This window comes from Acomys minous, assembly GCF_964271855.1.
Source record: "Acomys minous genome assembly, chromosome: 2".
NCBI classification, from domain to species: Eukaryota; Metazoa; Chordata; class Mammalia; order Rodentia; family Muridae; genus Acomys; species Acomys minous.
Window position 1 is genome coordinate 19,634,821 of NC_140484.1, and position 27,534 is coordinate 19,662,354.

Consider the following 27,534-nt stretch of genomic DNA (forward strand, 5'->3'; position numbering starts at 1 on the left):
ATGGGTTTCTCCAGTACAGTCTCTCCCAATTCCCTGGAGGGTTCTCTTTCTACTCCCTTCCATTTTCTGTACATCCTTTCAGACTTGGTCCAAGCATCCCTCCTCTAGGAAAAGCCTTTCCTGCTAGATCAATACTGAGTGATGCTTCACGCCGGGTTCTCTGTTTATTACGTCCCATATTAGTACATCCCATATTAAATCCCATATTAGTACATCCCATATTAAATCCCATATTATATCCCCTGCTACAAACATTGTTTGCACCTCTCTCCTCAAGTGGATCGTGAACTCTGTGAGAGCAGAAATTATGTGTGTCCATGTGAGGACAGCCTCGGGGGTCTTTGTTTTGTTCGTGTTCCTTCTTATTTTTAGACAAGTATTTCTTTGGCCTGGAGCTTGCAGAGTAGGCGGGGTTGGCTGGCCAGCAAGCCTCAGGGGTCCCTCTGTCTCTGCCTTTCCAGTACTTTGATTACTGCAGGCCACCGTGACATGCCAGGTTTTTGTCCGTGTTCAACTCAGATACTCCTACTTGCATAGCAAATGCTAAATCAAGCAGGCTGTCTCCCCAGTCCTAGAAATTACTTTGAATTCTTTTTTCTATTCTTCTCAGCATCTGGCATAGTAACAAGCACATACTGGGAACTTAATATATACTTGTTGTGAAAATAGAACGGTAATACTTGGGTTGGACCTCCCAAGCTCTTACAAAATTAGCCATCAAGCCAGCGTGGTGTCTGTAAATCTCAGTACTCTAGAGACTGAGGCAGGGGGATATTCAGGATTTTGGGGCTGGCCTGATCTATATAATAAGAGGCTATTTCAAAACAAAAGTTATCTTCTAGGGAACTTAAAAGTTAAATTAGACGGTGTGTAAAGGCACATGATGCCATACCAGCTAAAATCTCACCCTTTAAGAGCGCTGCCACCATCAGAGTTGTTGGGTTCTTGAACCAAACTCATCACCGGTGAGAACTCACCCAGGAGTAAGAGTGGCCAGTGTGCAGGTGCGGTCAGCTTCTCAGTGTCGGAGAAGGTGGTCTCCGCACGAACCACACCCCCTTAGGATAGAGCACCCTTCCACTTCCTGTTCCTGTTGTTATAAACCCATCTCCCTGAGTCAGGGCTTCTGATCTTTTGCCGGAGCTGTCCATCAGAACGAAACTAAACTGATGTGCTTTCAGGTGTGTCCATGTGACAACAAGATGAGAAAGGGGACCGGAGGGCATAGGGACGTCTCACAGAGGAAAGACACCATCCTTTTGTTTTCACTAGATAACGCTCAGCAATTCAGTGACAAACACACAAACCCTTCACTCCTGGGGACCAGAGCAGGGTGCCCAGCAATTCAGTGACAAACACACAAACCCTTCACTCCTGGGGACCAGAGCAGGGCCTCCTGTGAACACCTGTGGTTATTCTTTGCTATGTCTGCCTCCTTCTCTTGTTCTTGACACAGCCCCCCCCCCAGCTCCTCACCCCCCCACCCCGTTCCCAACTCTTGCCATTTCCTTGACCTGTTCAAAAGCATTGTTCAGGAGGCATTTGGCAAATATTTACTCACAGATTCATTCAATCCCGGACCATGCAGCTCCAGGGTTACACGGTTCAATTACACCATCCAACAAAGCAGTCTTTCTAGATGTATTGATCTGCTTCCTGGAGACTAAATATTGGTTTTACAGCACACACGTGGAAATACCATCTGTAATCATTGAACTGATCTGCAAATAGACCCACCCTAGTGTACCTGGAGTGTCACTTAGGACTTGAAAAAAAAATCCACGCAGAAAAAACATGAAGAGGGGCTTTTAGGTGGGCAGGCAGTTGGGATGGCAGTGATCCAATGAGGAAGTGAGAAGCAGGCACTGGAATTCCCTTTCTTTCTGCTGCCCTCACCATGAGAGAGTCTCAACCCGGGACTGCCTCTTGGAATTACTGGCATCTTAACATCTAGGCTCTATTGCTATTTAGGCCCCATAAGGTCAACAGAAGAGGAGACAGCTGCTATTGAGAAGAGAGTTTGCTTCATTCATGGTTCTCTGGCGGGGGGGAGGCACCACACCACAGGGGTTCATCCTGGGACACATGTGTGTTGGTCAGGAAGCAGAGGGGACAAAGGTCAGACACTGGCCATGCACTTTCTATTGTGGTTCCCATGAGAAGCAGTAAGACAGGGTCAAGCAGACGGCAGATCACTAGATTGGATGATTGCAATAGGTGCTGAGGCGGGAGGGGGGGCAGATTGGGGGGGGCTATCTTTGTCTGGGACCTGACCCTGGGATGATAAGGGCAAGCTGATGGTGGTCCCAAAGAGGCGGTAAGGGCATTAGATAACCGTGAGAAATACAGTCCCTCCAGGGTCAACAAGACCCAAGGATGACAGAGCAATAGAAACTAAAAGGCCTAGTTAACACAAGGGGCTTGGGGCCTGGGAATTGGCATTTGTCACTAGCTCCACTGATGATTCTTGTGTTCAGGGATCAGAAGCCATGACATCCATGTCATTGAGACATTCGTAGTGTGTCTTGACCCTTTGACTGAGGAAAGTGTCTTTTGCACAGCACTTCAGATTAGCCACAGGTTGTAGATACCCAAGAGCTCTTTGATTTGGTTAATTTTTTAAAAACAGAGTTGCTTTCTCTTTCTTTGCAGGCCTCCAATCCGGGAGCCCTTCCATCCTCCTCCACCGGTTCCACCGAGAGGTCGCTGATTCTACCTCCGAGACCCAGCCCGCCTCAGGACTTTTAAGACTTGCAATTTTCAGCCTGTTGATGAAGTCTTCATGTTGACTGTTCTGCGTGACCACGGACCTTGAGCTCCACCATCACTGCCGATGTTGTAGCCCTGCTGGTTTGGGTGATCCTTGAAGACGTTATTAAGGCATGATGAAATCTGAGATGGAGGACTCTGTTCAACGTCGCCAAGTACATCGGTTCACAATCTGTTTGCCAACAAGATGAAGGTTCTATCAAGATACTCACCTCTTGTGTCCTACAGCAGGAGCCTAACAGGACTTATGTGCATGTACTGAGCTAGTGAGCGTACTGTAGTGACCATCTGTCAGTACGTGCATACCTGCTCGTCCAGCCTAATTCCTACAAGTGATTATAGCCCTCCCAGCAGCAGTAGGAAGTGACCTAACTTTGAAGTAGTTCTTCCACATGTCTATGTATATGCTGGGGCTGGTCACATACAACAAGCTGAAAATGATTTTAGAAAGGGATTAAACCAGTATTCCTCTTTCGCCGTAAGCATTCGAGGTGCCCCGGAAGAGAACACAGGTGGTTCTATTTCGTCACACTTTTTTCCCTCTTACATGTTGTGTGTATGTGCAGATGTATGTTTGTGTGTCTGTGGGCACATGTTTGCACCTCTGGGTGGAGACTAGAAGCAATGTTGGGAGTCTTTGTCAACCACTCTCCACCTCTTCCCTGAGGCGGACTCTCTCAACTGAATGCAGAGATCACTGACACCGTGAGTCTAGCTTGCTGCAGGGATCCCGTCTCTACTCTCCTGGTGCTGAAATTACAGGCAGGTTGCCATTCCTCCTTGACATCTGTGCGGATGTTGGGGGACTCTGGTCCTCATGCCTGGACAGCAAGCACTTTATCTACTGACCCCTCTCCCTAGCACCTGTCACCACACTCTCTGTTTCTAAGAAGCCAGTCCTTTTTTTATTATTATTATTAAAGAAATCCCCAAATGTAGAAACATAGCTATACCTGACTATCAGCCTTCCAGAAGTTTCCCTTTCTTACATCACCCAGGCATGGGATGACCAGCTACTGCTTTCAGCCTAACCCTCAGTATGCTGTCAAACTAGCCATGTTGCTAGAAAACCACTAAAAGCAATCAGAACCAGAAGCTTAGGGAACCAGCTGTCCCATTTATAATCCTGTGGCCTTCATAGGCCAGAGAGAAAGAGGAAGACCCTTGGCTTCTTCTCCCCTGAGGACCCTGAAGTGATGGAAGAAAGAAGCTAAAATAGTTTCTCCCGGGCTTACTTCTGTTACTGCCAGGCCTGAGAGTCCGGCCAGTGCAGAGACTGGGACTGTAACCATGCTACGAACTTCAAGTTCCTGTTATATAAATCTCCTTTCAAACCATAGATCTTTAATTCCGTCTGTGTATACCTAAGATGATCCGAAGTGGCTTTTGTAAAATCTAGGTGATATGGTTGTTTCTTATGAAATCACTGTCCAATCCTGCTTAGATATATTATTATTGATCTGTTCAAGTGTATTCTTACTGGGTCCTTTTCTCATAATTAAAGGTTCTTCTTTAATCTTGCTCCTTAGCCCACTGCTTCCCGAGTTTAACTTCGGGGGTGGGGGGGGACGGGACTCTTGAGTTGTTAGGTGTAAAACACACCACTGATCATGTCTGCTCTGTGAGAGTATTTTCACAAAGACTCCCATGGAGAACCTGGAACATGGTGGCCATTCTGCAAATGTCCCTTCAGTGGTCCCTCAAGCCCTCCTGTCACTTCTGTGGGAGAAGCAAGAGAGTATCACATAAAAGAACAAAAGGTGGCAACATCGGGGGGTTTTCCTGTTGGTTATCATCTCCGTCTTCGGGGTTTTGATAAAAGATTTGTATCTCGTTAGCTGAAGCCCCCCTTTGGATACCAAACCTCGGCTTGTGCGCATACTCTGGTGAACAAGTTTGGTAGCAACATGATTGGATATAACATTGCATTTTATTCTTGTACTAAAATAAATAGAAAACAAAACTGAAGGTGCTTTTTGAGGAGCCCGGGTCTGAGAAGTGTGACACACTTGGGAGGTACGTAGAACTGATCAAAGTTGGGAGTCACCAGTCCTAAGTCCTGACAAGATGTCACTGAACCATCAAGCTGGCCAGTTGTATGTAAAGAAGAAGAAGGAAGTAAGGAAGAATCCAGACGAATCACCTCGACTGTGTTATCAAAATTTGTTGGCTAAAATAAATTCTAATCACCTAGAAAGAGAACCACACACCAAAGTACATATTTATTTATCATTTACATACACAACACATTTACCCACATGTTTAAGAATGTATTCCGTAAAATAAAAACATGGATTTCTTTTCTTTTTTTAATACGAGGACCGGAAGCTAAAACAAGTATATAAAGAGATGGTCTCTGGCGCATTGGTGATAGCTTGTCTATTACTTTTCTTCCTCAAGATTTTATCAGGGAGCTCATCAGAAAGAGAAGAAATAATTGCATTCACTGTAGTTACATTTGCTCCGGACTATAGGTAGAGGCAACCTGGCCTCCATTAACTCATCCAGCCAGCATCTTTCCTTCACCTTAGGTTAATTTCTAGGTGCAGACAACCAACTACATAAGTAACAAAGCACAAAGTCAGAGACTAAATGCGAGTAAGCAGTCCAAGCAAGTACTTTAATTTTGTATATTTAATGGCTGCTAATGACTCTTCAAGATTTGCTGTAGCCACACACATAATATGCATATAGACCACTCTAATGACTGGTCATAAAAATCAAGCTGATACTCACCCTCCCAATCCTTTGTTATAAAAAAAACAACAAAGACAAAGGGTAGCCTGGCCAGTCCAGGAACACCCCAATAGCTGGGGGTTTCAGATTCCTCTCCTCCACGCCCCAGGGAGCATGTGCTTGCTCCTCCTTCAAGGAACAGTGAGTGAGCTCCACCCACTTAGTGGAAAAAATATTAGTAATAGATCTGTTTCTGAGAAAGACAAGTGGTTAAACCTGAAACTGGAAATAATCTGACTGTAAAGTATTTACTTTGGATGCATATGTAAATTTTTTTGGTTTCCAAGCAAGTTATTAAGAATATAAAATAATTTTCATTCATCCCCGGGTAGTGTGAGGAAGAGCCGGAGGGTGGAGGAGAGAGTTAGTATTCTCAGGCCCAGCTTGGAATTCATTTTCTCATAGAAAAAAAGTTTCCAGGCTAGCCTGCCATAGCTTGCTCAATGGCACAGGAAGTTTGGCTTTTATTTTAGTCAGCTGCCCACTGGGCGAGTTCACAGCATGATGTCATGGCTGTGTGTTTCCTCACCTCTGAAGCACAGAACTGTGCATTCTAGTGCTCCAGGTTGCTCCAAGTCTGAACGGTCAAGGTGGGGAACCCCTTGAAGACGCAGGGGGGAGGGGGGACATGGGGGGTAGCCTAGTGGAGTCCTCACCACTAAGGAGCCAGGATCTTTGTGTGTGGAGGGGTAGGAGAGGTGAGGGTTGGGTGGGGAAGGAGAGAGAAGGAGAAGGCAGAGACAGGATCAAAGCCCGGGCCTTCCTCTCCTCACGCTGAGCAGGTGTTCCACAACTGAGCAACATCCAGCCCCAGAGCCTTGCATTATGTGATAGCTGCTGTTCCTTACTTTTTATTACTATAATAGATTAATTAATCAATTTTAAAAAGCTGAATGAAGGCACAGCACAGCGTTGAGTTCTACAATCCCAGCATTCTAGAAGCAGAGGCAGAAGGATTAGGAGTTTGAACCCAGCCCGGGCTACAGTAGTAATCTTAAGGCTAGTCTGAGACTCTGTCTTGAAGAACTCAAACCAAACAAAAACAAGCGAGAAAAGCAAAATAAAAGTGAGTCAGAGCCAATGAAATATGAACTGCACAAGGAAATTAATGGCCGTAATTGCTCTGCAGTCCCCAAGCTGAAGTTTTTCTTCATTGGTATGGTGTGGGAGGTGGAGGGGGAGGCGAAATCTGTGCCACAGCATAGTCATGGAGGCCAGAGGACAGTTTGTGGGAACTGGTTTCCTCCTTACACTATGTGATTCCCAGGGACCAAATTCAGGTCATGATGGTTGAAGGTACCTTTGTCCTCTAAGCCCTCTCGCCAGCCCATACACCTGAAGAAAGTACTCAAAGTAATACCTTTTAGAACAGTTCATCTAGAACGGAAAATGTAGTCCTGGAAAGTGGCAAGTCCTCCCGCCTCATCTCTCTGAAGTGACTGCCAAGGCAAATATCAAGAAGAAGGAAGCAACCAAAGTTCAAGGAGACAGGAGGCAATGTGCCTGTAAATCCCAGAATTTCCAGGCCAGTCAAGGCTATATTGTAAGGCCCCGTATCAGCAATACAAAACAAGCAACAAACACCCCAGACACCAAAGACTGGTTATGTAGATCAGTGCAAGAGCAGTTGCCTAGCATGCCCAAGTCTGGAGTCAGTTCCAACACCATACACACACACACACACACACACACACACACACACACACACACACGTATATGATCGAATGAGTTGGTCTTTTGTGTTGGAGTTTCACTGTGTAGCTCTGGCTAGCTTGGACCTCATTCTGAGTGTGTATCGGAGGAGGCTCACCTCTGGCAGGCCTGTGCCAACAAACTGCCTTGAAAAGATAACTTCTTTCCAAGAAAAGTCTAACAGGATATAAACCAGAAGGTATATTGTCATTTGTACCATAAGACTTTGATGACCACATTTATCCAAAAAGAATAAAAGATAGAATTTGTGGGTTTTCTTACTTATGTGGCCTCAGCTCTTTTAACGTAGTTGGATCTTAGTAAAATTGTCACCGAAAGAGGCTGTGCTGTCATCGAGAGGTGGACTTTCAGCACGTGGACTTCTGTCCTCCACATATCAGGGGATGAGGTGAATCTAGAAGAAATCAATAAAGTAACTTTCAGAATTCTCACCTCCTGGTTTGACAAAACCATTATCATCACCGTCACCAACCACCACCACCACCATCATCACCACCACCACCACCATCATCATCACCACCACCATCACCACCACCACCACCACCATCATCACCACCACCACCACCATCACCACCACCACCACCATCATCATCATTACCACCACCACCATCATCACCACCACCACCACCATCATCACCACCACCACCACCATCATCACCACCACCACCATCATCACCACCACCACCACCATCATCACCACCACCACCATCATCATCACCACCACCACCATCATCACCACCACCATCATCATCATCACCACCACCACCATCACCACCACCACCACCATCATCACCACCACCACCATCATCACCACCACCACCATCATCATCACCACCACCACCACCATCATATCCCAAGAACCTACATACAAAGTTGGATCTGGGAAGTGGAGGCAGGAGGATTCCTGGGTCTTGCTGGCCACCAATTCTACCAAAACACTTGAGCTTCTGGGTCAGTGAGAGAGATTGCCTCAAAAAATATGTGGACAGTGATTGGGGAAGACATCTGTGTGTCAACATCTGCCCTACACACACACATACACACACACCACAAACATACATATACTTCCAAAGACGAGTATACGAATTTCAAAGCAAATCGCTCTGGTAATGATTTAAGTATTCATCATTTAATATTGTTTTCTACAGGTAAACTAGCAAACTTTTCCATTTGTAAGTACTTCTTGGATATCATTTCATGCCAATGAGTGCACATTTGATCCACCTTTTAAATATCAGTATGGTTGGTAGTACATCAGCAATTAAAACACCAAAGAAGCAAACCGGGTCTGGTCTTTTCAGCAAGTCACCCAACCTGTGCTTCAGTTACTTTTCTGTAATGTGAACACACTAAAGGTACCTGCCTCAGAGGGTCTGTGTGAGTATCAAAGAGTGCCTGGCAGTTGAAATCCTTAGTGATGATTCCACGATTTGTGTATTCACTATTCAAGGTGTGCTTTGGACAAAGTGATGTAACTTGATTTCTTTGTAGGAAAGTACACTGGCACTCTTTGGGAGTGAACAGGAAAGGAAGACTGGTAGTGGGTCTTGTTAAGACTTCTGCACAGTAAGTACAGTGGTACTGAATATTGCCAGGGAGGTATTACAAGGCCAAAGACCAGAATCTGCCTGATACTGATGGATGAGACAATCTTCCTCCAAGTACCACATTCAGAGAACTGTCACTGTCCTTGACGGATACTTTTGAGTCCTTACTACGTTTTTGGTTTGAAACGGGGTCTTGCAATGTAGCCTGGCTAGCCTGGTACTGGGTCTGTAGATAAGGTTGACTTCACTCTTTCTGCAATTCTGCCTCTGACCGAAAGTGATAGGATTACAGGCGTGCGCTACTATGTTATCTATTTCGGTTTTTTTTTTTTTTTTTTTTTTTTGTCTCACTGTAACCCAGGCAAGCATCTAATATGCAGCAATGAGTTCAGCTCCCTGAGTGCTGGGGTTACAAGCGTGAGATACCAAACTTAGCTCCTTACTAGCGTTTTAGGTGCAGAAAATAAGACCAAGTGATGGGTGCTCTGAGCAGCTTCCATTCCAGGACACATTTATGACCGAGGACGGAAGAAAAACAACACGCAGGCAAATAAATGAACAAGAATGTCAGCTCAGCCCATTTCTCTTGAACAGAAGTCTAATCAGTGCTTGGTAATGTTAAAATATCCAACCCACCCTGTACAAGTTTAATAATCATCTTCTATAAAGAAGCTTAGGGAGCCCGTGCCCCATTCCCTGGCTTAGACGGAAGCTGTGTTCGCGCTGGGTCCCAGGCCCCCAGTGAGACGCCCAGCCTTGCCCCGCAGCTAAGGCGAGATGGGTGCCCGAGTCAGTGTAAAGCCAACCCTCCGACAGCTGGGTCGCGCGAGGGCGGAAGCTGGGCGATCGGCAGCGCAGCGGCTACGGAACCCTTCAACCCCGCGGACTGCGCGCGCCGGCGCCCCAAGGCCGGCGGCGGTTGCGGCCCCGCGTTGGGAGGACTTCCGGCGTGTGCCGGGGTGGCCGGATGACGTGGCTGAGTCAGAGGAAGAGGCTCGGAGGCCGGGGGGCGGGGGCGGCGCGGAGCGGGCGGTGACGGCGGCGGAGGCAGCGGCTGGGCCCGGGCCCCGTGCGTCTGTCCGCGCCCGGTGGATGTGAATCGGCGGCGGCGGCGGCGGAGGAGGAGGAGTCGGTGGGCCGGCGCCGGGCCTGTGGGAGCGCGGAGGATGAGGCCGCTGCCGGGCGCTCCTGGCGTGGCGGCGGCCGCCGCGTTGTTGCTGCTGCTGCTGCCCCGGGCTCGGGCTGACGAGCACGAACACACGGTGAGGCGAAGCGGGCCGCCTGGCCGCCCCCGGTCCGCTCCCCGATCTGCAGCCCGGCCAGGCCCGGCGCGGCCTGAAGGCCCGGTGCTGTCCCGCGGCCGCCCGAGCGCTCCTTCCGGTCGGGCATGGCGGGGCCGGATCTGCGGGAGCTGGGAGGAGGCATTTCCGAGCACTCCCGGCTGCCTGGGCCTTGCTCCCCGGCTCCGCCTCTCGGGGCTGGGGTCGGGCAGGGAGGGATCGCCCCGGGAGCGGGCTGTGGACCCGGGAAACTGGACGCTGTGGGACGCTGTGGAAGACGGATGCAGGGTGATCCAAGTGCTTGCCAACCAGGAAATACCCATCACTTCACTGCCCGCTCCGGCCCTTTCCCACCCTTCGCTCTCTTTCTTGCCCGAACCAGATTTAAACCGTGGGGTGGGGACAGCTTTAGGGAACCGGAGGTGTGAACGCTTTACATGTGGACACGTCCTTACCCTGCACGCACTCGGTCCCCCAGGCCTTGTAACTTTCTCCGGGTTCCGCGAGTCCCCAGAGGACGCCCCGTCCGGGTGGGCCGCCTCTAACTGGGGCATCTCTGACCCTAGGGGCGCTTGAGTCACCTATCCCTCAGGCCACACCCCCCACTTACTTTTGCGTTTGGTCTGAAGTTGATTGGCGACTTATTTAATTGTATTTTCACATTAAAGCTTGTCTGCTAATGACTCTTGGGGTGACTTTCATCTAGACTTGTAACGTTATGGATTTTTTTTTCAGCCTGGTAAACTTGGGAAGCGTGGAAAGTCAGATAAACCTAGCGGGTTGTTTGGCGGATGATTGCTTTTATTTTTATTAATATGAGTTTTGACGGAGAAGTTGTGTGTTAACTAAATTTGAAAGATGTGGAGAATTGTCCGGTTGTAGCTGATCAGTGATGAAGTGAGGGTGTTCTCATTTAAGGGCAGACTTTAGATTTTGTTTGTAATTACCAAAACTTTTTCTACGGCCTGGTTTAGCAAATATAAACTCTAAATTTGGCTATTGTACTTTATCCTCACTGCTAGAATCTAATTGCATGTGTATGTAAGTTTTTTTTTTCAGAGAAACATTGACTTGGTGACATGTTTTTCTGCGAGACTTGGGGTTTTTTAACTTTAAGATAATTTTGTTCAGATGTTAAGCAGTTAAATGAAAAACTATCTTTTCAATGGGTTAACTTGTCTCAAAGGGAAGGAAAGGTATTTTTTTCATAGTATATAGAGACCATGTAGATTGGAGTAATTTGATTTCTTTTAAATTTCCAGCAAGTGTTCTTTTGTTCAGTAGGATTTGTCATTTTGTTTAAACAGTTCAGTTTCTTTGTAAAATACGGAACTTTTGATTAGTTACAGTTCCACTATACAGACATAGAAACTACATTCTGCTTTCTAAATCTTGTATTTTATACTGCTATGAAGATGGAAGCCTTAGTTCATAATTTAATAGATTGTAAGTGTACAAAAACTGTAGTATAATTAACAAGTTTAATATGCAAGTGGCAATTTCAATGAAAAATTTAAAGTTTATTTATTTTTATTTTATGTGACGGTTTTGTCGGCATGAATCTAGGATGTGCATCACATACGTGCCAAGTGTCTTAGAGCCTAGAGGAGGGTGTCAGATCTTCTGGAACTGGAGTGACAGGTGGCTGTAAGCCACCCAGAGTGAATGCTGGGAACCGAACCTGCGTCTTAACTGCTGAGCCATCTCTCCAGCCCCAAATTCAATAACATTTTATTGTTAGGAGTGCTACACTCATTCATTCATTCACTCCTGGGATTGAGCCCAGGTCCTTGTGTGGGTGGTAGGTGCATATTCTACCTATGTACGCAATGTTGCTTTTTTTTGAGATGGGGTTTCCCTGTGAAGCCCTGGCTGTCCTGCAACTGGCTCTGTGGTCCAGGCTGGCCCCAAATTCAGAGATCTGCCTGTCTCTGCCTCTGCCTCTGCCTCCAGACTGCTGGGGTTAAAGGTGTGCAGCACCACATCTAACTGCACCTGGAATGCTTTAATTTTTATGCACATAAAATATTTGATAAAAGGATATTGTGCCCCCCCGCCCACACACACACAACCCACACTGGAGATACAGCCCCTGACTTCATGAATGCCAAGCAAGGCTGTATGTCAGAGCTCCAGACTTACACCAAAAGGATGTTGTGTGAGGATTGGTACTTATGAGGTGGTTGCTGGATGAAAGTGGATATTCATTGCATGTCTATGTTGAACAGATCCTTTACTGTTTCTAAGTTTCTTCACCTTGGCCAGATAATACGGTTTTAATCAAATGATTTTTTTCTTTAAAGAAGGCAGAAATAGTTAGAATGATACTGAAGGAAGAGACAAGTTGTCAAGGGAAGATTGCCGAGTGGGTGTTTAAAAAATACTACTGGCATTGAGTTATTAGTTAAAGAACAGCTTAACTAGGATTTAGCTCACTATTTGACCCATATAATATTCTTTTTTTTTTATGTTTTTACATTTATTTATTTATTTCCTTCTTTGTTTTGGGTAGGTGAGTGAGTATGTGCTACAGTGGGCATGTGGAGGCCAGAGGACAGCTTGTGGGAGATGATTCGTTTCTTCTACCATGTAGACTTGGGACTGAAATTGAGGTTGTCAGCCTTAGCAGCAAGCACCACTGAGCCTCCTGGTATTCTTCATGTGCTAGGTAGCCAAGGCTGGCTTGGAACTTGTTGTGGAGCCTAAGCTGGATTTGACTTAGCTTGCCTCTACTTCAGCCTCCAGAGGCTGTGATTTACAGGTGTGTTCCCCCATGCCTGGCTTGGACACATTACTTAACATCTCTTTTGTTTTTGTTTTACATCTGTAAAATGGGTAAATTAATATGGCCTATCAGAGCTTTGAGAAGATTCCATGTTTACATAAAGACTTTGGGACTATACCTAGCTCCTGATACGTAGTTAAAAGTGGCAGCTAGTGTCATGCTATTACAGTAAGCATTTTAAGGTCAGGCCATGCTAAGGCTTGCTCTGAGGAATTGAGAAAGGAGTATTCAGCACTTCTGAAGGACAAGTAGAATTACTAACTGGAGAAAAGAGCGTTGTGGATTTCAGAGAAAGGCAGAAGAAAAAAGGTGAAGTTCAGAAGGAAAGGAAGACGGTGCTTAGGCGTCTCGGCTGGAATGGATGGTACACAACTAGTGCTGCATAGAAAGTCTTCTCAAGGCTGGGGAATGGCTAGGTGAAGAGCACAGAGGGCTGGGCTCTCCTTTCTTGTGGCTGCTTCCCCCAGAGGCTTTAGAAGGAAGAAATGACTGCCCTGCTAGGGACCTCTGCTGTGTTTCCTTGACAGTCCTCTCCACAGGTAAAATATAACACCTCGTTCCTCAGTCATTGCCCAGTGCAGTTTTTCTAAGCAAAGTATTTTAAAATAGTTGCTAGGGCTTCTTAGGATGATTTGGGAGGGAATTAGACCAGCCTATAGGACAGGTTTCTAAGAGGTGGATTAGTGGAGGGAAAGCCTTCTTGCCCACCCAGGGAGCTCAGGGAATTTGTCTGCAGCTTCAGGGGAGACAAAGTTCTGCAGAATCTTTCCTTTTAGTTCTTTGAGCTTCAAGATATCTTTAAACATGTTTTCTTCTTTTAAGCTAGAACTCTGGTTTTTCTTGAGATAGGGTCTCATTATGCAGCCTAGACTAGCTTCAAACTCAGTCCTGCCACAGTTTCCTGGGCATGTGATTAGTGTGTGCCTCATGCTCAGTGAACATTAATTCTTAACCTAGGCTTGGGAGCTCTTATTTTCAGGGGTGAAGAAAGTCTGGGATGAAGTAGTAAGCATTTTAAGTTCATTGCATTTGGCTGCACGAAAGAAGCCCCGCTAAAGAAGCAAAGCATTGTGTGTGCCTTAGTCCTCACCTGCAGCTTTGAGTGTGTTTCTGATCACGACCCTGTTCCCAGAGTCTTAGACTGCAGAGTGGGCACATAGTTGTTACAGTTCTTAATGTTCACCTGCAGCTCTCTGTGTTTCTGACTGCCACCTTAGTCTTCCTGGAGAGAATCTTAGACCACAGAATGGGTATTTTTGTTCTAGTTCTTGGCTCATGCATCACAACTCTACCAGCCTGTTAATGGTTTCACAGATGTTCAAAATGACTCACTTCTTTCAGAATGTGGGTTTAATATACATTGTAACCCTTAAACTGTTTTGGTGCATATAAAACAAATGAGTGTCTTACTTTTAAGGAATGTTCAGATTTTTATTTCTAAAGAATTATGTATATTAAGATTATCTCAAAGGTATTTTCTAGAGTTACATACAAGATTTCTACAATCAGAAGGGTCCATGGCTGGGTTCTCAACAGTGGGCACTCGGATGCAATGTTCCAATCTTGTGTTACTCCTTCTCCTTTATCTCTGAATGAATGCTGTTACAGTCAGTGCATACTTCAGACTTCCACTAAGTTGCCAGTGAACCTTACATGTTACCATTTCTTCAGTGCTAACCAGTGGTATTAAATACTTTTGTACACTGTAACATTTTTGCCTTGGTGAAAAGGTTTTAATTCTTGGAACTCTGCTTAGAGAGTGGCTGTCATAGATCTCAGTTTGGAGAATTCTGAGGGTGTGAAAGGAGAAAGGAGTACTTTGATTAGTGCTCTGTGATCGTGCGTTGATGGGAGAACAGTGACCTACACACAGGTTTGTCAGTCCTACCCCAAGTAAGAGAAATACTTACGGAGGGAGGTGTATGGAGCAGCAGTGCTCACACCCGTAATTACTTCACGCGTGGAGATGATCTGCAGTTCTTGTTCTGAGCTTACTTGAAGTAGCTTATGGTTTCCTGTATTACTTTTCACCCTGACCTTTCTCTGCTAAAGCAGAATTAATTATTCCATTATTTTTGCTGCAATAGCTGTTTGCTACTGTAGTCATAACCTTTTTCCCAGTGGGGAAAAGTCATAACCCTTGTCTGGTTCTGTGTGGATTGTGAACTTGAAGGGAAGGAGAATATTTTTTATTTTTGAGACAGGGTCTGACTATGGCCCTCTGGCTGGGCTGGAACTCATAGCCACCTCTCTCTGCCTCCCAAGTGTTGGGATTAATGTATCACCATGCATGTGCCGTTATGCCAGGCAAGAAGGATATTTTTTTTTGTCTGTATGTTCTTAATGTCTAACTTAGGGCTTGCTGTATGCTGCCTGTGCGTTTGAATAGTAATATCATTTTAATGTCCTTGATTATCTGAATGATGTCTATGAACAGTGAGTCACTCAGTATGTTTTAGGATGGTGGTAGTGGTATGAGCAAGAAGGAAGAAGCAGATGTTGAGGGTTCTCTGGAAGATAAAAGAGTCTTGGGTTTGAGTCTCCATGTCTAAAGAATTGTATCCTTAGGAAAACAGTTGGAAATGGTAGATTCAAGTAGGGTTAATTTGGTTGTGAACATGATAGATTTTTGTTGAAAGTGTTTATTGGTCAGTTTTTAATGGGACACCTGAAAATAGAAATTCCTATGGTTGCTAATTAGATAGCTTCCGTTAAAAGATAACTTTCCCTTGAAGAGATCAATAAGGTGGGAACATATTCGCAGAATCCTCAGAGATCAGCACACTTCCTTGGCACGTGCTAGACACTCCATAAATACTATCCCATTAGATAGGTTTTATACTGTTAGTTGACCTGAAAGTACCTGAGTACTTAACTGATTTTGTAGAGGATCAGAGTTGGTTCCTAGCACTCACATAGGGCAGCTCACAACTCCCTGTACTTCGAACTCGAGGTAGACTGATACCTCTGGCCTCCACGGACAGACACACAAACACATATACATAAATTAAGAATAAATGTTTTAAAAAAGAAATCTGGTAGTGTCTGGTAAATATTGCTCTGAATTTTAAATTATGGAGATTTTTAAAAAAATCTTTGGCAGATCCCACTGCTGGGCCATAAAAAGGTGAAGTTGGCAGTCCCAGGCCTATAAGTGGCTCTATATAACATTCACTGATGATTAGAGGTATAATTATTCAAAAATATACACATGCAAGGCGAATATTCCATGACAGGTGGGATGTAGCTTTGACTGTTCTTGTGTTGTTCAAAGTGCTGCGTTTCTTTTTTTTCCTGTGTGTCTTGTCTGGTCAGTGCTGTGAGAAGACCTAAGAGGAAAGCTTGTGCTTTTTGTGCTGATGTTAGTTTGTCGGGAGAGGGAGTCTAATGATGAACACCAGGAAACTCCTGATTTTGTTTCCTGCTTCCTTATGCAATTTCCCTGTCAAATTATGTTGGTTTGGGGCTTATCATTATCTAATAGTAATAAACCTGCTTTTACAAGCTGTTGACTTAAAATTGTCTTTTGTAAAACGAAGGGGAAATGGATCCTGAGACCACATCAAGATAGAAAGTGTGGGCATTGGTACTCTGATTAAGTTTCTGCTGTTTCACCCTTTTAGCATCTTGAATGTGACAATCAGATGTTTAAAAGCACATGTCCTGGTTCTCTCGTTGCAGTATCAAGATAAAGAAGAAGTTGTTTTATGGATGAATACTGTTGGACCCTACCACAATCGCCAAGAAACATATAAATACTTTTCACTTCCATTCTGTGTGGGGTCAAAAAAAAGTATCAGTCATTACCATGAAACTTTAGGAGAAGCACTTCAAGGAGTTGAATTAGAATTTAGTGGCCTGGATATTAAATTTAAAGGTAAGTCAACATTGGTAATCCTTGCTGACATTGAGGCCAGGCAGTGTTACTGTATAGCGTTGTCATGTACATTTTAGGATGTTTAGCAAAGTAAATTGTTAGTAGAATGTTTCCTTAACATAGTTCTTTCTGAGAAGTATTTTTTAATAAACTCATTAGATACGTGTATGGCCAGGGAAGGCCTTCACAGAATTCATAATAAAGTAATTTTCGGAGGTGTGAGACTCTAAAGGAGTATGTGGTTGCCGAAAAGTTGGTGTAAAACCTCAAATTTAACTTGTACAGTATACTTAGAATGTATTTGGCATTTCTATATGAATTCATCCTCAACACCTGTAGAATACTTAAAATTTAAATCAAACACTGTTAGATGTGAGGGCAAGTCTCTTTCCTGCCCTGTCAGTGAGACTGTGTGTGTTTACGCTTAGTGCCCTGCTCTGTGACGTCTGTCAGAGCATCCCCTGCACAGGCATTTGTAGAACCGTGGCTAAAGCATCTCTGCGAAGTTGAAGATTATGATCAGGGGTCTTGATTTTTTAAATTGAACATGGGCTTTTCCTCAGAAGCTTTGCTTTTAGCTTTACTTCTTTTACTTCATTGATTGTCGTAAAATTGTTTGCTCCCAGTTTGATTTCATTGGGTACACGATATGTAATATGAATAGTAACTGCCCTTCTTAGTGCATTGGGAAGAGGCAGGAGATATAAAGATAATGTTACTTTGGTTTGTTAAATTGTGTTCTTATTTATCACATTTCTTTTTGTTACTGTTTTAAAATGAGTACACATTATTTATACCTCCCTCATAATGTCCCTTGGGACTTAATTATAAAATTGAGTTGTAAATTTAAACCACAGTGGTGTGGCCTGTAATCTTATGAGTGTTAGAAACATACCCTGAGGCTTATATCTTAATTTAATAAGATAATTGGAGTATTTAATCATAAACGTGAAAAAACTAAACGGGAATATGTGGTCTTTGAGACCCTCAATACTGTGTTTATCCACCTAGCTTCTCCTTTTCCGTATTTGGTAGATATGTCTCATTAATAGAGAGGAGCCAGCAAGAAAGAGTGCACTCACAAGTCCTGCTTTGGTGCAGCGATTTCATCAGATTGAAATCCTGACACCTTACGTATCTGCAGAAACATTATTCAGCAGTCTTAGCCTCCCCGTCTACTAATTCCTTGAGACTGAGATAGAGATAAGTAGTCAGAGGCCATTTTCATGGGCTTGAAAGTAAGGTTTGTTTTCTTTCCAGACTAAGCTAAGCACTTGAGAGATGAGAGAATTACCTGTTGTTACTCTCTGAAAGGCAGCAGTTCTTGGGGCCTCGCCAGCTCTATATCTTCAGCGGGATGTGCTGCCAGAACAGCTAGCTGCTAGGTCAGGTGGTCCGATAAAGTAACCAGTGGAGAGGAGATTCTGTTTCCTGCTCCTGCTGTAGGCTTTTGCTTCTTTGGTTCATGCTTTGAAGTTTTTTGTTTTTGTTTTTCTTTTAATAAACAAAGGTAAAATGCACTTTTGGAGGCCCAGCTGTGGGGCAATTTGTTCATGTTATATCATAAACTCTAATAATGATATAGAAACTGGAACACTGTCTCAATATGAACCACAGATGTCTGTCTGTCTGTCTGTCTGTCTGCCCGCCCGCCCGCCCATCCATCCATCCATCCATCTATCTATCTATCTATCTATCTATCTATCTATCTATCATTTTGAAGTTTCTTACTGTCTTGTCCCCACCTCCTGATTATTAGGATTACAGACATGTCCCATTGTATCCAGCTAACATTTGTTTTTAGTCCTTCAACTCAAGCTTTTGACTTTAATGATTCTTCTGAAGACATATTTGTATTCAGTAAAAGTTTAAAATGTGCACACACTCAACCTACATACACAAACTTCTTTCTTTCCTTCCGTCCTTCCTTCCTTCTTCCTTCTTTCCTTCCTTCCTACCTACCTACCTACCTGGCAGATACTATCAGGCTAACTGGATTGGTATCATTTTGTAGTGTGAAGGTCACTGGAGAGAATATTTTAAAGAACTAACCATAATCTCGGTCTGAAGACAGACTGTTTTAGGTGGGTTGTGTTTGATGCCTCACTTCAGAATTTTTGCACAGCCTTCTCCTTTTCTTACATGCTGGTGCTAGACAAAAATGCTAATTGAGACCATTTAGAGAAAATACATTAAATATACAAGGACAAATCTATATTAGGCATCCCTGAACCAGGCCTGATTTTATTACTTTCTAATTATGGATACTATCTCTTAGAACATTGCCTTTATGGAGTAGAAAGAACTTGTGTTTTAGAATGAGAGATGGTCCAGCTCCGCTCCGCCTGCCTGTGTGGTTGTAGGCACGTTACTCAGTCTCTTTGATCTTCTGAAGTCCTTGTCTGGGAAGCATGGGAATAGTGTACCTGCTAAAACCATTGTTAGGGTTAAATGAGGTCATGCGCTTTTTAAAGCACTTACAGTTTATGATTGAGACTGGCGATTGCTGTGCCTACTGGTATATAGTATGGATCTGTAATTCTACTTGTTTATGTATTAGCATTTCTGAAATGTTAAATAGTGTAACTTACAGAATTGTATGTATTTCCAAACTACTGGACTCTCCTGTTGGTTCCATTTAGGCTAGTATATTCTTACACACCCTAGCTGCTAAGACTGAGAAAGCTCATAGTTAATTGTGTAGCATCTGGAGAGTGTACCTACTTACTTTTATTACAGTTGGTTCCTTTTGATTATTAGATGGTCTGAGATTGTAATTCTTATGTTTGTTTTTTTGTTGTTCATTCATATTCATTCTGTCTGTCTCTGTCTTTGTCTCTGTCTCTCTGTGTCTCTCTCTCTGTGTGTGTGTGTGTGTCTCTGTCTCTGTCTCTGTCTCTCTCTCTCTCTCTCTCTGTGTGTCTCTCTCTCTCTCTCTCTCTCTCTCTCTCTCTCTCTCTGTGTGTGTCTCTGTCTCTGTCTCTCTCTCTCTTTCTCTCTCTCTCTCTCTCTCTCTGTGTGTGTGTGTGTGTGTGTGTGTGTGTGTGTGTGTGTGTAAAGGTATTACCATATGGACCAGGGTAGCCTAAGCCTAGAGCTTATTGCTTATTTCTTGTTGGCATTTGCAGAGGTTGCCTTTGAACTTATGATCCTCTGCCTCAGTTTCTCAAGTGCTGAGATCACAGGCATGAGCCACCATACCCAACTGGGATAGTATTTTTAACCAGGGGGTGGGGGTCACTGCCCAGCATCTTTCCCCATTATTTGAGAATCCTATGGTATATAATAGTTGAAACATAATGACTTTTAGGGATTGTTTCTTTCCACTTTTTATATTTGTTTTCTTTTAAATTATTTCTTTAAATATCCTAACCTAATATATGGATGACATTTGTATTTCTTCTTACCTTGAGTGAATTGGTAAATTTAGAGTTCTGCAGATAGGGAGACATGCCAGTGCTGTTTAGATCCTTATGTACTTAAGTTTAGTGATTCCATCTTGGCTGCTCTCGTTCCTGTAGGCAACATTTCCAGTATGATAGCTGCCTGAATGCAATAGCTTTGACTGTCAAAGGATGGGCAGAGAACTTGGAGTAGCAGGCCCCCTCCTTCAGCTGGAAGATTTTTACCGAAGGCACTCCCACGCTCTGTTCTCACCCCTAACTTCCACTGTTTCAACCGTTCCTACTTCTGGAGCCCCCAGAAGTTCTCTAGAGGCAGGTCTGCCTCAGGCCTTCTGCAGCAAGGGAGAAGTTGAGGGTATTCATCTAGCTAGGGGAGAGATCACGAACATCCAGCCTTACAGGTTCTTTTTAATTTCTTTCTTTCTTTCTTTCTTTCTTTCTTTCTTTCTTTCTTTCTTTCTTTTTTTGAGACATGATTTCTCTGTGTAGCTTTGGCTGTCCTGCACTCACTTTGTAGATCGCGCTGGCCTCGAACTCACAGCAATCTCCCTGCCTCTGCCTCTCAAGTACTGGGATTAAAGGCGTGCGCCACCACGCCTTTTTAATTTCTTCTTCATCTTCTTTGCTATTGTTTTTATCTTCTTTGTTGTCATCGTTGTCATCTTCCTCATTTTTCTTCATCCTAGGAATCAAACTGAGTTACAGCCCCAGCCCTTGATTTGTTTTATGACAAGATCTTGTTAGTACCCCAGGCTAGCCTCAACCATGTGCTCCTTCTGTCTCTTACATTCTGAGTCTTGGGATCAAAGGTGTATGCTGCCATCCTGTCCACTCCATATAAATATTTGCACGTAACTACTCTCTATATGTTCAACCCTTACATCTTTCATTTACATTCCAAGATCCACTGTATGTATCGTAGACGTTCTATGACATCAGTCCTGGTTGTTCCCCGTCTTCCCCCATCATCACCCCTGACAGCTTTCTTGCCCTGTTTTTTCCTGTGTTATGTCACATTCTCTGTTTTTCCTTTTCCAAAACTTTGTTTAGCTCTTCTTTTCATTTGTGATGGTTTGAATGGGAATGTCCCCTTAGGTCATCAGTTGGTGGTGCGGTTTAGTGGGTATGGCCTTGCCAGAGGAAGTGCGTCACTGGAGGTGGGCTTTGAAACTTGAAAGCCATCCTAGTGTTCTCTCTCTTTTCTGTGCTTGTGGTTCCAGATGTGAGCCTCCAGCTTCTGCTCCAGCTGCCATGCTTCCCTCTGTGATGCCTCTTGTCCCTCTGGTACTGTAGCCATAAGCTCAGATAAACCCTTTGTTTTTGTTCCCTTGGTTGTAGAGGTGTGCACAGCAACAGAAAAGTAACTACCACTGTTGTCTGCTTTCTGTTTTGATGAACGCACATCTTTTTCTACTGACATTTGAGGGGTTTAGAAGAGAGGAAAACCACCTGTGCTTAAACTTGCCTTGGTAACTGGAGATACAAGAGCTTGCTGCTAGATTTTTCTTCCCTCTGGTTTCAATCAATCAGTGTTTTAACCAGACCAGATCTGAAACTTGTCAGTTCTTTGATTCTTTAGTACCTTGTGCTAACTGTAGATTTGATAATAGCTTCTAATTCTTTATTTTTTTGTATCATTAAAACTATTGTTCTTCAGATTGACATCACCCCCACAAAAGAAAGGATGTATGTATGAGTTCATTTTCTTCTTCTGACTTTTAGCAATAATACAGTTTTAGTACATAACATTTAGGATATACAGAAAAGTATAAAAATAGAAATTTCTATTCATCTAAATTATTAAAAAATACATAAAATTAAGCTATTTGTATAATCCTGTAGTCCTAACACTTGTGAGGCTGAGATGGAAGGATTGGGAGTTCCCAATCAACCTGGAGACTATGGTGAGATCCTGTCACAAGAATGTGAAAACTGAATTCCTGTTTCATATATATATATATGAATATATATTATTTTTAAGCTCAACCTTTATGTAGTATTTACTATATGCCAATACTTTAAGCATTTCTAATTCAATAAATTATATGTAATTATTCTTTTTTTTCGAGACAGAGTTTCTTTGTGTATCCTTGGCTGTCCTGGACTCGCTTTGTAGACCAGGCTGGCCTTGAACTCACAGCAGTCCGCCTGCCTCTGCCTCCCAAATGTTGGCATTAAAGGTGTGTGTCACCACTGCTTGACTTATGTAATTATTTTTATACTGTTTTTTTTTCTTACAACATTTTGTGAGTTTATTCTTAGATTGTTATTCTTCAAATGTGGCTAAATAGAACTCTGTAATTGGATATGTAATTTTCCCTAGTCTAGTTATAAGGTGATCTGCTCCCTCCCTTTCTCTTTTTCTTTCTTTTTAGAAATAACAAAGCATTTGGTAGTTCTTGCATAAAGTATTATAATGTGTCTATAAATCTTTTACAGACATAAGTTCTGAGAAGTAAAATTACTAAATTGAAGGTTTTAAATATACCTATACGGTTTCTTTTCCCTTCCTCCCTCCCTTCCTTTCATTTTTCTAGTATTAGAGATTGAGCTGAGGAGAAGACCCTTACTGATGTTAAGCAGATGTTTTCCCACTGAGCTACATTTCCAGCCCTTGATTTTACTTCTTACTTTTGAGACAGAGTCTTGCTAAGCTCCGTGGCCTAGCTGTGGGCTTCCTCTGCAGGCCTGCTGACTCTGAGCTTGCACTCTTTCTGTCTCAGCTTCCCAGTAGCCAGGATTGCAGGCTTGTGCCAGGAAGCCCAGCTGCCAGTCAGGTTGCCCAGTTAATCTGTACCTTTTATATAGTTTTTAAATTAGCTGTTCATATTCCAGTATTTCCAGCCCATGTTTTTTACAAAATCCATTTGGCAGTTACTGAATATGTAATTTCATTCCAGACTGTGCTGGGCTGTGAGTGTAGAAAGAGTTTAACCAGACCTCTGTGCACTTAATTTTGTGGGGATGTGCATTTGCAGGTGAGGTGGGGAAGGTTGTGGCAGGCGAAGTAACACTTTATGAGATGCTCAAGAGTGTAAGGGCAGCTTAAGAATCCCGTGAATACATTCATGCCACAGCCTTAAAACAATCCTGGGAAGGAGCAGCACAGTTGCCTTCAGTTTCATGTTGGAGGGACTGTGTGAGGGACACAGGGGTTAGAGGTTTGCTTTTGTTCAGGGAGGTAGTAATAGTGGAACTCAAACCAGAGCTCAAGACTCTGCCCATGTCTCTATGTGCCTGTATTGTGATTTCAGGACAACTTTGCTAAGCCCTGTGGGAATTTGAGGTACAAGTCTGCTTTTCCATTTTGTATGCCACCAAAAGATAAAGTGTAAGTGAGGTAGCATGGTGCAGTTCCAGAGAGGTCAGTGTGTATGCAGTGCTATCGGTTATTTTCTGACTTTTGTTGGGCGTACACTGGCACTTAGGCTCTAGGACCTGCTTAGTGTGGTGATCTGCTTAAAAAGGCTGACTATGGTTTTGCTTTTATTTCCTCAAGATTTTTGCATTGCTAAAATCTTAGTTGCATTTTCTTCAGAATTTATAGGTTTGTGCTTTACCCGAGGGAGGCATGTTCTGTTCTCATTTTCAACCAGTGATTATGGTGAGAGATTTTTCAGTTATATAGAATATGGACAGTGACTTGGCATCTTTGTACACATTGTCCTCAAAGCAGTTCCCTCCTGAGAGAAGTGTTGTTTTGGTGGCAACCAGGCTCTTGAATTATTTGTGATATTTGTATTTGCCTTCATGTCTGAAAGAGGAATTTCATTAAAATAACCAGCCAGTATCCTTTTTACAGATTGCCATAATAAATTGGTGATAAAACTAGGAACCTCAGCAAAATGGGCAATCAGGGTAGCAGGGGGTTGGGTAGGGTGAGAAATCAGGGACTATTCTGGGGAGAATTGTAGGGATGATAAAGATTTTAGGATGGCCTTCTTTCTAGAGTTAGTGTGCGCCTCAGGTTCCATAGGCCAGAGAGCCCGTATGTGCAAGGTCATGTGAGAGTGAAGGGGAAGGTTGTTGACTTGGAGTTATATTGTGGGGAGTCATTTATATAGGCAAACACATAGTGTGTATTACAGAGTTTTGTACTTAAAACTACCCATTGACAGTGACTTTTAAAGAGTACCTTTTTGTAACGGTAAACATACAATTCCTTTGCAGGATGGCTGTGAGTCTCCCACAGCCAGCAGAGCAATTTGTTGCCCTCCAAGCCTGGACTTCGTTGGTCTCAGCAATCTCTAGTGAGCTGCTGTTGCCCTTGCCTGTTGTACACACTTGCACCCCAACAGATTTCTCTTGTTGGCACTTCCTCCCGACAGTTTTAGAATTTGGGTAAAAATTCTTCAGTGCAGTTTCATTTCCTAACTCTTCACTGGTCAGAGTAAGATGTTAACATTATGAAAATCCGAAATTCGTTGTTGACCAACAGGGATGAGGGAGAAAGAATGTGTGTGCGAGTCTTAGGCATCATTAGTTTCCTGGAGAGGAAGAGTAGGTGGGTCTTCCCTGTCCTCCTTCCTTGGGACATGGCTGTGTTTTGTCATTTTGCGTGGTCCACTCTGGGACAGTCTCATGAGGGGAATCTGTTTCCTCAGACATGCTCTGGAATATCAAGTTGTAATTCAGATCACTAGTTCTTAAGGAAATAATGTTACAGGTAGCATCACATTCATCATTCAGCTATAGTCTTTAAGAGACAATTTATTTAAGAAATTTCATGTTTCTATGGGAAAAGTGCATTTCAGATTTTAAATTACCAGTATTATAGTACAACAAAATGTATCCTTTTTTGTTCTCAAGATTGATTTATATTTTTGTAATTGCTTAAGTAATATATCAAAGCAGTTTAATCCCTTTGATATCTAGAATTTTTTTTTTTGGTTCAAAGTAATTTTTATTGAAAAATATGGAACGCTTCACGAATTTGCATGTCATCCTTGCGCAGAGGCCATGCTAATCTTCTCTGTATTGTTCCAATTTTAGTATATGTGCTACCAAAGCAAGCACTAGAATTTTTCAAACAGGCACATTTTTGAAACATTAGAAATTAAGGACTATCTGTATGTATGTTTGTTTGTTTGAGACAGGGTTTCTCTGTGTAGCCTTGGCTGTCCTGAACTCACTTTATAAGCCAGGCCGGCCTTGAACTCACAGTGATCCTCCTGCCTCTGCCTCCCAAGTGCTGGGATTACAGGTGTGTGCCACCATGGTCAGCCGAAATTAAGGATTAGCTGAATACAATTTTGAGAATACTGTATTTGCAAGCAATCAAGAATGGAAATGACTCATCTTTAGGGGAATTTTGAATGACTTATAAGCAGAGTAAGACCAACGCACACAAGTATCTTTTTTTTTTAAACACAGGGTCTCACTATGTAGTCCTTCCTGGCTATGTAGCTGTGTAGACTAGGACGGTCTTGAACTAGATAGAAGATGGCCTTGTGATATTCATGATTCTAAAGACTCTGTGGCCACTGATGACTTGGGGTTTCTGTGCTGTAGGAATAAATGTGTGTCCTCGTGACGTGAAGCTACACTGTTGTCTTAGGCTCATACCTTCAAGCTTTCCCACACAGTAAATAAACATTTTCTTAGGTGCCTTATGCTTCTCTGTTGTTTGTTTTTATATCAATTTATTTATTTTAAATTTGCTATTTGCTATTCTTGTTGTTTTTTTTTTTTTTATGAGCGGTTTCCTCTTGAAAGGTAATCTTAGAAAATAAAGATGATCAAAATCTTTTATTATAAGGTAATGGGGGGGGAGGGGACTGGAGAGATGGCTCAGCGGTTAAGAGCACTGACTGCTCTTCCAAAGGACCTGGGTTCAATTCCCTGCACCCACATGGCAGCTCACAACTGTCTGTAACTCCAAATCTGACACTCTCACACAGACATCCATGTAGGCAAAACAACAACACACATAAAATAAAAATAAATTATTAAAAAAAATAAGGTAATGGAAGATATACAAAACTGGGAAGGATAGCATACTGAGCTCCCATGTCTGTATCACCAGATTGAACTGTTTGGAATAGACATGAACTTGAGCAAGGGCTGACCTTTCTTCTTGGGCTGTATTTCCTGTAATTATTTTGCAAGCCAGTGAGTTTAATTTGTAATTTTTACTTTGCAGATGATGTGATGCCAGGTACTTATTGTGAAATTGATTTAGATAAAGAGAAGAGAGATGCATTTGTATATGCTATCAAGAATCACTATTGGTATCAGATGTACATAGATGACTTACCAATATGGGGTAAGTATCCTCTTATCGTTGATAGAGTTCATGTAACCAGTGTGTTAGGGTGACTGTTAGATCCTCATGGAAATGTGCTCCCACTGTTGGCCCCAGAATAGTCTTTAATGGTGATTTTACGGCTTCCTTCTACTGGAGGCATCTTTGATACTTCCAGACCATATAAGAAACTCTCTCAAAAGGAAATGTTTATACACTAACTTTTCACACTCAGGGAATTCAAAGGTACTTGGAACAGTCTGAAATTTCCTTCCTCTCCAGTTTCTTCAGAGCTTATTTTCTGTTAAGTAGTGTTAGAGGGACAAAATAGGATTTTTGGAATTTACCTCTTAATGTGATGCTGTAGTGGTGTGTCCTTAGGGGAATGATAATTTCACTCAACAGTCCCTTTGTCATTTTACAAAACATTCAGCGCTGAGGAAATATTCTGGTTTAGCTCTTGCTTGTTTATGCTGTTGGGGAGGAGACACATTGTGATTAATACAAACTTAGGCATAGTCCAGACATTAATAATTAAATCATTTTAAATGCAAGGAGTAGACAGTTACCACAGGCAGCATGTCTCTGGACATACGCTCTCTGCATAAGTAATTATCTTTTAATCTTAGACTTGTTAGCCGATCATTCTGTTCATCTGCAGCAAAACTGACTGAGCACACTAGATCAGAGTGTAGTATGCTAATGAAACTTACAGGAAGGTTAATCTGTTGGGAGGAAGGGGCAGGAGGATTTCTGTGAGTTCAAGACCATCCTAGTCTACATAGCAAGCCCCAGGCCAGTAAGGACTACATAGTGAGACCCTGTCTTTAGAAAAAAAAAAGAGGGGATACTTGTGTGCGTTGGTCTTACTCTGTATGTGCTAATTAGGTATATAAGGTGAGCTCTTTGCATGAATGGCTCTAGGAAGCAGGCACTTCTGTGATGAGCTCTGAGGTGGTGGAAGGTAGGCTAAACACTTGTCTAAGCCTGTAGTTCAGGAGAACCCATTAAAAAGATGTTTCTTCATTTGCAGTGAGAATAGCTTCCTAACATAGTTTTTCTATTGTTATGGACTTCTAAAGATCACATATGCTGGGTAGTGTGGCTCATACCTTTAATTCCCACATTTGGGAGGCAAAGGCAGCAGATAGATCTCTGTGTTTACGTCTAGCCTGGTCT

The 27,534-nt window shown here is 43.1% G+C and overlaps 2 protein-coding genes across 2 annotated transcripts in view; both read left to right on the top strand.

Annotated features, from left to right (window-relative positions):
* The window catches only part of PIK3AP1 (phosphoinositide-3-kinase adaptor protein 1), a 112,648-nt gene extending 108,353 nt beyond the window's left edge, over positions 1-4,295 (top strand). The window contains exon 17 of the mRNA XM_084771708.1: positions 2,653-4,295. Coding sequence (XP_084627834.1) covers positions 2,653-2,710 — 58 coding nt within the window. The 3' untranslated portion in view covers positions 2,711-4,295. The remainder of the gene's footprint in view (positions 1-2,652) is intronic.
* A 4,897-nt stretch (positions 4,296-9,192) lies between these two features.
* The window catches only part of TM9SF3 (transmembrane 9 superfamily member 3), a 49,066-nt gene continuing 30,724 nt past the window's right edge, over positions 9,193-27,534 (top strand). Inside the window, exons 1-3 of the mRNA XM_084771709.1 lie at positions 9,193-10,027; positions 16,512-16,707; positions 26,254-26,376. Of these exons, the coding sequence (XP_084627835.1) occupies positions 9,932-10,027; positions 16,512-16,707; positions 26,254-26,376 (415 nt within the window). The 5' untranslated portion in view covers positions 9,193-9,931. The remainder of the gene's footprint in view (positions 10,028-16,511; positions 16,708-26,253; positions 26,377-27,534) is intronic.